Source organism: Bombina bombina, chromosome 11 (genome assembly GCF_027579735.1).
Source record: "Bombina bombina isolate aBomBom1 chromosome 11, aBomBom1.pri, whole genome shotgun sequence".
Lineage (NCBI taxonomy): Eukaryota > Metazoa > Chordata > Amphibia > Anura > Bombinatoridae > Bombina > Bombina bombina.
This window is the reverse complement of record NC_069509.1, coordinates 177,913,369-177,925,545: the sequence shown is the minus strand read 5'-3', so window position 1 is coordinate 177,925,545 and position 12,177 is coordinate 177,913,369. Positions and strand designations below refer to the sequence as shown.

The following is a 12,177-nucleotide window of genomic DNA, read 5'->3' as shown; positions in this document are numbered from 1 at the left end:
TATCTGAGCAACCACTGCTTATTTTTCCCGAAACAAAAATCACCCACAAGATTGCTGCACTGTTTTGCGGTTTGGTTTTCCTCTTTACATTGAACAGTTAACTTTTTTTTTAAACTGCTTAATAACCTCACAAATAAGTTCTTTAGATTTTCAGCGATTCCAGTGACTGAGGGTATCTGAAGTCCAAGTTACAAAATTTGAAAAACTATTTAAAGGGACACCGCCTTTTTTCTTATGATTTAGATATCGCATACACTTTTAAACAAGTTTCATTTTACTTATTAAATTTGCTTCATTCTCTAGGTATCCTTTGAAGGAGCAGCAAAGCACTGGGAGCTAGTTGAATAGCTCGGGTGAGCCAGTGGTAAGAGGCATACATGTGCAGTCGCCAATCAGCAGCTAGCTCCTAGTAGTGCATTGATGTTCCTGAGCCTACCTTGTTATGGTTATGTCTTTCAACAAAGGATACTAAGAAAACAAAGCAAATCTGATAAAAGAAGCAAACTGGAAAGCTGTTTAAAATTGCATTCTCTAGAGACTTAAATTAACTAATGATATAAAAAGTTTGCTTTGTTTGGTATCCTTGGTTGAGAGCAGCAATGCACTACTGGGAGCTAGCTGGGATTGGTGGCTATGCACAAGCCTCTTGTCATTGGCTCACCAGGTGTTAGTTGGCTTCCAGTAGTGCATTGCTATTCTGGGGCAGAATTGTGCACTGCTCATCCCACATGGGTTAGTAGCGCTAGATACAGCTGGATTGTAGGATTATTTTTTTTTTATCCACCTTTAAGATTGTGAATTTGTTATGGTCTCCTCAAGATCTCATAACTCATTTCCTAAGTATAGTGTATACCCAAGCCTCTCAGGGAGAAAGTGCAGTACTGTTATACTTTTCATAATTAAACCCGTTGGCCATTTAAGTCAAATAAGGCTTATTAGTCTGATCTGACCATTACCATGAAATGTAAAATGTTGTGTAGTTTAACCATTCTTCTTTGTAAACTTGCACTTCTTGCTTCATTGAGGGCAGCCTGGCACTTTGTTCCATTCTGAAATATTTAGGTATTTGTTAAACTGCTAGATAGACTGACGGTAATCCACTTGTTGCAACTGATGATATAATATCCAGGACCCAAAGCGATCGGATCGCGCTTTATTCCTTCTGTCCAAGCTGTTAGCAGCTGTGATACACAAGTGGTCAAAACAAAACCCTCATGGTGCTACAATCTCTTAATACAAATCAATAACAGTTGGCTTTTTTCAAAGTTGTGTTTAGCAAAATGTTTTATTCATGAGGTTTATTCATAGTCTGAATCTTTATGTGCAGATATGAACTTATGATCGGGTTTTGTCTTGTATCTGCTATTTAAAGGGTCGGTTGTATTACATGTAGTAAAACAACTTTGCAATATACTTTTTTTTGTTCTCTTTTCCTGTAATTCTGAATATTGTGGGCTTTGAAAACTCATGTTAAACATGAGAGGTGCAGACACAGTTGTATTCTACGGTCATTGGTTGCACACTCTAGTAAGCCATTTATAACCATCTCCAATTGGTCCTCAGCAGAAAGGGTAACCTAAGTTACAATATGGCCGTGCCCACTGCTATATGGACATTAACTTTACCCTTTTTTTAATATTTTAAACTACTTAATATAATTTTTTAAAAACGCATGTACAAATTATCTCAGTCTAAACTTTTACTGTGAAATACATTCATTCAAGCAATGATTTTATTTAGTGTTTAAATGTGTTTTTTTTTTTTTTTTTTAATGTGCCTCTGCAGTTTTAACCCCCTGGGCTTTAATTACTGCAGATCAATTGCCATGTGTTCTGTCAGCTAAGGGGTTAAATAAAATGTTGACTACTGGGCTTGTTCACATTGCTTCTATAGTGAATTAAATTGTCAGTGCTGTTTAATAATCAGTATAAATAGTTAATAGGGCAGTTGCACTTTGTATATTCCCAATCGGTTTAATTATACATGAATATGTAAAGTAATGTCACCTTTTTTAGGATTTGTCATATTGGAAAAAAGGGAAGACCATCTGTAATGTAACCTACCCTATTAAGGCAGTATATAACGTTGATAGATCTCTTCACATTGCTACAATTTTATAGAATTCTTTAGAGTTCTTATCCATGTTCCTGAATTTTAGCTGAGCATTCTGACCCTTTCCCCATTTTTACTGAACACTGATATAACAATGCTTACCAAAAAATGTTTCAAACATTTCAGTTTATGAAAGATATTCAAGTGAATGTAAATTTTGATGCTAAAGTGCCTGAGTTTTTAAAAATTATTTTAAAACGGACACTTTTAATCATCAATTTACATTTCACTTGTGCTGTAAAAACCTTACCTTTTTTTAATCTTGACAGCGACTTCAGCTTCCTCCAACGGTCGCAAAGCCTCTTCCTGCCTCTAAAATGAGGAATCGGGCTTCCTCCAATCACGGCATTGAATCAGACACTGATTACCCGGGGGGGGGGGGGGGGAGCGTGATTGGAGGATGACCTATCAATTTCTGACATCAGAAATGGCTTGTGACGACTGGAGGAAGCTGCTGTCAAGTTTAAAAGGTAAGTTTTTTTTTTTTCACAACAGGAGTGAAATGTAAATTTTGATGAATTAAAGTGCCCCTGTTTTTAATCAAATTTTTAAAAACCGGGCACTTTAGCATCGAAATTTACATTCAATTTAAGATCAAAAACCTCTCTGTTCTGATGATTGGGGTCAGTCATAAATGTAATTGCCAAAAGTGCCTTTCGACTTATTTAATGCTGCTCTAAGTGCGCACTTATGTTCGTGTCTGTGTGAATTATGATTTTGTCAGCATTTAAATCGGGGATATTATGTTTTTTGCAATCTTTTACATTTTATGCTTTTTATTAATATATATTTCTTTATTGCAGGCTTTTTTTAATGCGGATCATGGACATTCCATATCTAAATTTGGAAGGTCCAGACTGTAAGTTAATTTCACCATTTGGTTTTTAAAATCAGATTTTGTTAATTTTGATCTTTTTAAAAGGCAACTGCCATCTGATTATCTGCTCTAGACAGCTGCTTCTTGTAACATATTATGTAAAGGGCAAACACATTAAATGCTAATTCCTGTTCCTTTATAGTTTAATACTCGTGCAGGTGTTCTGCAGCTCTCTGTGAAATTGCTGCTCAACGATATGTGCGTTACATGGAGAATTAATCTTCGGGTTTTGTGCAGGAACAAAGATCTTGGCTCATAACTAGGGGAGGGCCTCTCATCTTTTTGCAGTTATAGTCAACATAGTGATTATTTCAGCAAAATTGTCCCTAGATCAAAACGCAGATTCATATTTTGTATCTGGTCATTTTGCTTCTGTGGGCAGAAATGTCCCAAGACTTCATCACATTGTATAAAATGACCCCCCTTCCATTATTCATAGTTAGAAATAATGCAAGAAAATAATGAAATAATCCATTCAAACTGCTGCTTACCCCAGCACCCTCTTAACAATAAAAAAAACTGTAACATTTATTCCATTACCAAAATACTTTTTTTTTTTTTTTTTTTTTCTCTTTCGATTTCCTTTGTTGAAATTTCACTTTTGTGTGCGCATACTGAGGTAGGCTCTGGATAAATTTGAGAACGGGGAATTGGGTTTTTAAAGCGTGTAGTAATGCTGTAACTGCATTGGTGCTCCTGGGCTTGTGTGCTTTTCAACAAAGGATACAATGAGTGACAAACTAAGGTGTAATACATTTTTTCTGTCTTTCATGTCCCTTTAAAGGTATGCTCTATTTAGTTGAATAACGTCACATTAAACCAGCCCATCTTTAAATTGATTTATTAACCAAAGCATGTCTGATTAAAATACACATTAAATTAACTGCTTTTTTTCTGCTGTTCTTTGCACACAATGAATTAAATGAATCTCTATCAGAAGAATTTTTATAAAGTCATTATGTTCTCTAAAGGTCACAAGTACTAGACTTCCCATCTGTAGTGCAGTGACGCATGCCAAAAAGGAACTTATCCATGAAATGACATCATAATTTCCATGTCCCAATTTCTCAATTATGCACTGTAACCAAAGTTATAATTGTAAAGGTTTATGTACATTGTCAGAAATGTAACATCTGAAGCCAAATATACAATTTGCTTATTTAAACCTAAATGTACAGAGCTTTTATTATTCAGAGCTGCTGCTAATGGTTTATATAAAGTGATTTAGCCATGTTTGCCAGCTTACATAGCTTCCAGGTTGGTGTCAATGGAAAAGTCACGTGTTTTTGTTTTACTCTATTTTTATAAATTCTCTTCTGGGTGATGAGTAAAGAGACATAAACAGCAGGATTTATCAAAGCTATTCTCTAATAAAAATTGCGCCTAAAAATCCATACTAATGAATCCTGACTTGTTAATGCAAGTCCGACTATACATTCCTCTCACTTAGTTCGTGTTCGCCAAGGCACACCGCAGTACACTTAAAACAGGGTTAAATTTGCTAGTTTTAGTCGCATTAGCATTACACAGTTACGTTTATAATAATAAAAAAAAAAAAATTGTGCTTCTGGAGACCGCAAAGTTCTCCTACAAATATGTTCATTATAGTTCTCCATAGGTACTGAGGAGATCAGCATTAGAGATCATTATATCTTTGAGCTTGTCATATTGACATCCTATTTCTGAGAAAGTACTTACTGATTCTAGCAGGTCTATCTTTGGCTAGATGTATATGCCAACTATAGAATGTAAAATTGCTCCATAAAGAGAAAATTATATTAACAATTGAATGTGTTATGGTTATATTGGGTCTCTAGTATAACAAATGTATGATGGTAACACACCAAAATAAATAAATGTGCAAATTTGCTCCATGTAAAATGCAAATGTAATGGATTACTTTAACAGGGCAAACAATACAACCTGAAAAAAGCCACGGGTTTGAAATGATAAATTAGGAGAACTTCCTTTTTTACGCAGAGATTAATCATAATTTGCCAGAACTTTATTCCGGCTTTGCAAAGCTATCACTTTATGTACTTTACTTTGTGTGGGGAATCCTACGTAGTTCTGATGTTGGAAAAATGTCAGCTTCAATTAAAGTGTCCTAGTACATGGGTAGACAAATCTGTTTAACATTTCGGAGCAAGACAGTGCTATTTGCATATAGATATAGTGAGAGTAGCCCAAAATATTAGCAGCTAGGGGTAAAATTAGATGCCAGTGACTCCTGGGTTTGTCGAGCCCTGCTAGTTATACATAAGATTTAAGGGATATGAAACGCAATCATTCTTTCCTAAGATATGGAGAGTCCACAATGTCATTCAATTACTAGTGGGAATATCACTCCTGGCCAGCAGGAGGAGGCAAAGAGCACCACAGCAAAGCTGTTAAGTGTCACTCCCCTACCCATAATCCCCAGTCATTCTCTTTGCCTCTGTCAATGGAGGAGGTGAAGTTTGGTGTCTGAAGAAATTAACTTCTTCTTTGGGTACTTTTCCCTGCAAGCAAGGATTTGGGTTTAGCTGAGTCCACGTCAATCTCTTCAGTAGAGTAGCGGTGGCTTTTAAGCAGTTAGGGAACAAAGCAAGGACTACCTCACAACTTCCTAACACATTGCTGCCCATGGTACAGAAAGCCAGTTGGTTACTCTGTTTCTTTTTCTACAGGTCTCTAAGGAGTATGTGTCCTTTCACTCCTTGTGAGCTGTCTTCCTGCTAGACTGCAGGTAAGGCTTTTGTCTTCTAGGTCTTGGAGGTAACTTCTGCGGTATCTGCATCATTATCTGCTTTTCCTATGCTGGGAAAATGCAAGAGGAAAATTAGACATTCAGATAGTAAAGGTTCTGTTCCACCTACTGCAACGCAGGTTGCCCTCCCTCATAAGTCTGATACATTGGTAGCCTCTAAGTGTGAAATCTCAGATTCAGACAGTATTCCCTCATCTGATACTGATGTAGTAAACTTCATATTTAAGCTTGAACACCTTCATGTACAATTAAAGGAGGTATTGGCTAATTTGGACGACTCTGATACTTCTGTCGTCAACCCTAAGAAGTCTAGGAAACATAATAAATACTATGATGTTCCTCCTTTTCTGGAAGTTTTTGCTGTGACGGAGATTATTTCACAGAAATGGGATAAGCCAGGGATTCCTGTCTCCCGTATTTAAAGAGGTTTCCTGTTGCTGACTTAATTGAAGATTCTTGTCGTACGGTGCCTAAAGTAGAAGGGGGCTATTTCTACTCTGGCTAAGAACTACTATCTCTATAGAAGATAGCTGCTCCTTTAAGAATCCCATGGACAAAAATCTGGAAGCTTATTTGAAGATGTATGTTCATCAAGGTCTTCAATGGCAACCTGCAGTTTGTATTGCCACAGTAGCAAGTGCGGCATCTTATTGGTGCAACGCCTTGTCTAAATCAATTTTAATAGAGACTTCATTGGAGGAGATACAAGATAGGATTAAGGCTCTCAAACTAGCGAATTCCTTTATTTCTGATGTTAACATGCAAGTTATTAGACTGGGAGCCAAGATGTCTGGCTTCTTTGTCCTAGCCCATAGGGCATTGTGGCTAAAATCTTGGTCAACTAATGTTGCCTCCAAGATTCTGGAGCTTCCTTACAAGGGGAAGACCTTGTTCGTACCTGGTCTGGCAGAAATCATTTCTAATACAGGTGGAAAAGGGTCTTCTACCGCAAGACAAGAACTTCAAAAGTCTTCCTCTCCCTTTTCCAAGCAGGAGCAGTCCTAGTCTTTTTTTTTTTTTTTTTTTTTTTTTTTTTTTTTTTTAGCCCAATCAGTCTTTGGCTCAGCGGAGGGTTTCTTTGATTGCTTCCCCTTATTCCAAGTCTGCATGAAGGGTTGGCCCCCGGTCTGGGTTTGGATTAAGTGGGGGGCAGACTTTCCCTGTTTTGTCAAGCGTTGAGACGAGATGTCCCACATCCTTGGGTTGTGGACATAGTTTCTCAGGGTTACAAAATAGAATTAAAAACTATCCCTCCCAGGGGCAGATTCCACCTCAAAATTACCTGCAGACTAGGTAAAAAGAGGCATTCTTGAACTGCATTTAGAACCTTTCCTCCCTGGGAGTGATTGTTCCTGTTCCAGTTCCAGTAAGGGAACTGGGTCTAAGATTCTATTCAAATCTGTTCGTGGTTCCCAAAAAGAGTGAACTTTTCGACCCATTTTAGACCTAAAGTGCATATACAAGTTTTTCAGGGTACTGTCCTTCAAAATTGAAACCATTCATTCCATTCTTCCTTTGGTCCAAGATGGTCAATTCATGATGACCATAGACCTGAAGGACGTGTATCTTCATGTTCCCATCCACAGGGATCATCACAAATTTCTGAGATTTGCCTTTGTACACCAACACTTTGTTTGTGGCTCTTCAGTTTGGATTTGCCACAGTTCTCAGAATTTTCTCAAAGGTTCTGGGGCTCTCTTGGCAGTGATCAGGTCTTGGAATTGCAGTGGCGCTATACCTGGACAACATTTGTTCATACGCCATCTTTTCAACAAGCAAACTCATACAGAGATCTTGTTGTCTCTTCTTTGTTCCCATGGTTGGAAAGTGAATCTGGAAAATAGTGCCCTTGTTCCAGCTACAAGGGTGGTTTTCTTAGGAACCATAATAGATTCCCTATCTATGAAAATCTTTCTGACGGGAGGTTTAAATCCAAAATTCTCTTTCCACTCTTCAGTCTACTGTTCAGCCATCAGTGGCTCAATGTATGGAGGTAATTGGTCTGATGCTTCCATGGGCTTCATTCCCTTTGCTCGATTCCATTTGAGAGCTCTGCAATTATGCATGCTCAGACAATGGAATGGAGACCAGTCCACAGACTCTCTCTCCTGTGGTGGCTTTCTCAGGGCACATGCTTCCAGAGACCTTCCTGGGTAATTGTGACCACGGTCGCAAGCTGGAGTTGAGAGCGATTTTACAATGCTCTGATGGTTTGGCCTCAATTGTCCTTAGCACGGTTTATCAGGTTTGAGTCGGACAACGTCACCTCAGTGGCTTACATCAACCACCACAGAGGAACTCAGAATTCCTTAGCCATGAAGGAGGTGGCACGGATTATTCAGTGGGCCGAAGCTCACAATTTTCTATCTGCTCTAGAAATCCTCTTCCCAGTTGTCCACTCCAGGAATGTAGATGGCAGACAGATTTCACTTCGGAGAGTGAGGTCTCCATCCAGAGGTGTTCTCCAGGTTAACCCTCAAGTGGGGGGGTGCCGGAGTTGGATCTGATGGCGTTTCAGCAGAATGCCAAGCTTCCAAGGTATGGTTCAAGGTCGAGAGATCCTCAGGCCGCTCTAATAGATGCTCTGGCTGTTCTTTGGTATTTCGGCCTAGCATACCTGTTTCCCCAGTTTGCGCTTGTATCAAACAATGGAGAACATCAGTAATTCTAATAGCTTGTGCATGGTCTCGCAGGATCTGGTATGCAGACCTAGTGAAGATGTCTTCTCGGTTGCCTTGGAGGTTGCATCTGAGGAAGGACCTAACTCTGTGTCCATTCCGCCAACCAAATCTCATTTCTCTGAAGCTGACTGCTTGGAGATTAAACGCATAGTTCTGTCTAAGCGTGATTGAGTCCATGATCCAGGCTTGCAAACCTGTTACTCGAAAAATTTACCATAAGGTATGGTGTAAATACCTTTATTGGTGTGAATCTAAGAGATACTCCTTGGAGTAGGGTCAGGATTCCTAGAATTTTGTGTCTTCTCCATGACGGTGTAGAGAGGTCAGATTTCTGCATTATCTATTTTGTTACACAAGCATCTGGCGGAGGTGCCAGATGTTCAATCTTTGTCAGGCCCTGGTCAGAATCAGGCCTGTGTTTAAATCTGATGCTCCTCCTTGGAGCCTTAATCTTCAAGTTTTTTGCAGCAGGCTCTGTTTGAGCCAATGTATTCCGTAGATATTAAATTGCTATCTTGGAAGGTTTTGTTTCTTATTGCTATCTCTTCTGCTCTGAGAGTTTCAGAACTCTTGGCTTTGCAGTGTGATTCGCCTCATCTTTCATGCAGATAAGGCGGTTCTTCGTACTAAATTGGGGTTTCTTCCTAAAATGGTTTTCGGATAGAAATATTAATCAGGAAATTGTTGGTTGTTCTCTAAAAGAACGTCCTTTGCACAGCTTGGATGATGTGCATGCTCTAAAGTTCTACCTACAGGCGACTAAGGATTTTTGCCAGTCATCTGCCCTTTTTGTTTGTATCTCAGGAAAGCGTAATGGTCAGAAGGCTACTTTTCCTCTGGTTGAGAAGTGCGAGTCGTTTTGCTTATGAGACTGCTGGACAGCAGCCTCCTGAGAGAATTACAGCTCATTCCGCTAGGGCTGTCTCCTTCTTGGGCTTTCAAAAAATGAAGCTTCTGTGGAACAGATTTGCAAGGCTGCAACTTGGTCCGCTCTGCATACTTTTTACAAATTTGATACTTTTGCCTTGGCTGAGGCGTCCTTTTTTTGGAGGAGAGGTTCATCAAGCGGTGGTGTCTTTCGTTTAGGTCTGCCCGGCTTGTTCTCCCTTCCTGTTCATTCTGTGCCCTCTAGCTTAGGTATTGGTTCCCACTAGTAATTGAATGAATGATGTTGTGGACTCTCCATATCTTAGTAAAGAAAACAAAATGTATGCTTGCCTGATAAATTTTTCTTTCCAGATATGGAGAGTCCATGACCCCACCCTTTATTATGGTTTGATTTTTACTAAACCTCAGACACCTACACTTGTTGTTCTTTTTCCATTTCTCTTCGGTTGAATCAATGGGGATTATGGGTAGGGGAGTGACACTTAACAGCTTTTCTGTGCTGCTCTTTGCCGCCTCCTGCTGGCCAGGAGTGATATTCCCACTAGTAATTGAATGACATTGTGGACTCTCCATATCCGGAAAGAGAAATTTATCGGGTAAGCATAAATTTTGTTTTTGTGATTTAGAGCATAAAATTTTAGTTTCCAGTTTACTTCTATTCATTTTGCTTTGTTCCCTTGATATTCTTTGTTGTAGAGATACTTGGGTAGGTGCCTGAAGCACTACAAGGCAGGAAAACGTGCTATTTAGTGCTCTTGCTAATGGATAATATTCTTGCAAAACTGCTGCCATATAGTGCTCTAGAAACGTTTCTGAGATTACGTCCCTGCATTTCAACAAGATACCATTAGAACTATGAAAATGTCATAGATGTAAATTAGAAGTTGTTTAAAATTGCATGTTCAATCTAACCGATAAGAGGGAAGCTATGGGTTCCATATCCCTTTAAAGAGACTTAAAACCACAATTTTTTTTTTTCATGTTTCAGCAAGAACATGCAATTTAAACAACTTTCTAATTTGCTTAATTCTCTATCCTTGGTTAAAAAAGCCTATTTGAATAAGCTCATGGGCTGCACATAGATGCCTTGTGTTATTGGGTCAACCATGTGCATTACTTTTTCTTCAACAAAGGATATCTAAAGAATGAAGCAAATTTGATAATCGCGAATACAATTTAAAACATTACAATTTACTTCTATCTTGATCATCAGAGAAAATGTGGGTTTCTCGTCCCTTTAAGGATTTGTTTCAAACTATCTTGCGCCCCCCCATGTTTAAATATAAAATATATACAATTTATATTAATGTCATTTTTAATTTTACAAATTTACTCTGTACGCCACAGCAATGATTTTGTGGAGTCACATATGATGTCCTATTCCTTGTATATGGAAGTTCGCTTTTATTTGAGCTGTCTGATAGAAACTTACCAGCTTATCGCTATGGGAAATGCACCAGCTTTCAATATTATGGGTTAAAACTTTTTAAATTGTACCGTTTAATGTTTAGACAGCAATGTTATCTAGTTGTTTAATGAGTTCTATTTTGTGTTACAGTGCAGCCTAAAAGAGACAATGTTCTTCATGTTGCTTTTCCAAAAGAGTGGAAGACAAGTGATCTCTACCAACTCTTCAGTGCCTTCGGTAAGACATTGTCACATTTATTTTGTGACGTTAAAATTTACATTCATTTTAAGGAAAATAACACGAACATAGGTTACAGGTACAAACCCCCAAACTTATTCTGAATTCTAAACCTCTTATTTAATATTTTTTGTTTAAATACAACTATCAATGTACTATATATTTCTGTTTTGTTGTTGTTACTTTTGAAATGCAAATAGTCTATATACACAACAAAGATGACCTTTCTGAGTAAAATAATGAACTGTCTTTCTGAGGGTTCTATGTATACTAAAGTATTAATGATCTAAAACAACCTTTATTTTACATATAAGCTGCAGTATGACCTGTAACTATTGTCTAAATAAAATGTTGTAGTTTACACCGTACTACTTATAAATTGCGGAAATTAAAGGTGTTTATGCAGTGCCTAATTAATGGTATGTGGTATGCTTCAGGCATTTAAAGGGTTATTGTTTATTAGAGCTTAATAATGCAGATTAGTAAAGTCTGTGCAGCTTTTCCAGCATGTTGGATTTATACATTATCCACTTGTGGGTTTCAAATTTGTTTTCCATGTGGTTTCTATCCGGAAGCTTTTGCTTTATTCAAATGACCTCATTCCTGTATTGGCTCAAACTGTAGTCTACTGGCTGTGAAGATAATCTGCGCACATTGCTCACGCTTTTTGCTTTGTACGGGCGCCTTTAGAAGCTTTGCTCAGTTCTCAGGTGTCCAGAGATAGAAACCAGTTGTTGGAAGCTGTCTCTTTGATAAATTAAATATGTATTTCAGAATGTTAAAATGTGTATTCTATTGAAATATAATGTTGGGGACCTGCGATACAGAACATATCAAATTGCTCGATAGTCATTTTTGCCATTAAATTGATACCAGTAATTGGAAACACCCTTCTTTCTTGGCATAAGTTTTGTAAACCAATTTGTTCAGCTCTCCCCACCTGTGTCCAGTAAGCATTAGGATTTCTTAACTGGGGTCCTATAAGAGAAGGGTTTAGCTAAACTAAGTAGTGGAACCGAGGAAATAGATTTGAAATGTGTCGCAAATGGGAGGTCACATGTATTAACAAATTAAAGCTTCAGATTCTGCAAATGAGTCCTCTGTTATAAGACTCCAGTAATGGTTTAGTTGCGGCGGCGGCGCAGGGGGGGGGTGGAGGCGTGCACGCGCGCCGCATCTACCAGTGATTTCATGTAACGCAATGGGAAGCAGGGAGAGTGAAGTG

At 38.3% G+C, this 12,177-nt stretch overlaps 1 protein-coding gene across 1 annotated transcript in view; it reads left to right on the top strand.

Annotated features, from left to right (window-relative positions):
* The window catches only part of PARN (poly(A)-specific ribonuclease), a 250,366-nt gene that overhangs the window by 46,362 nt on the left and 191,827 nt on the right, over window positions 1-12,177 (top strand). The window contains exons 19-20 of the mRNA XM_053694700.1: window positions 2,916-2,971; window positions 10,866-10,952. Of these exons, the coding sequence (XP_053550675.1) occupies window positions 2,916-2,971; window positions 10,866-10,952 (143 nt within the window). The remainder of the gene's footprint in view (window positions 1-2,915; window positions 2,972-10,865; window positions 10,953-12,177) is intronic.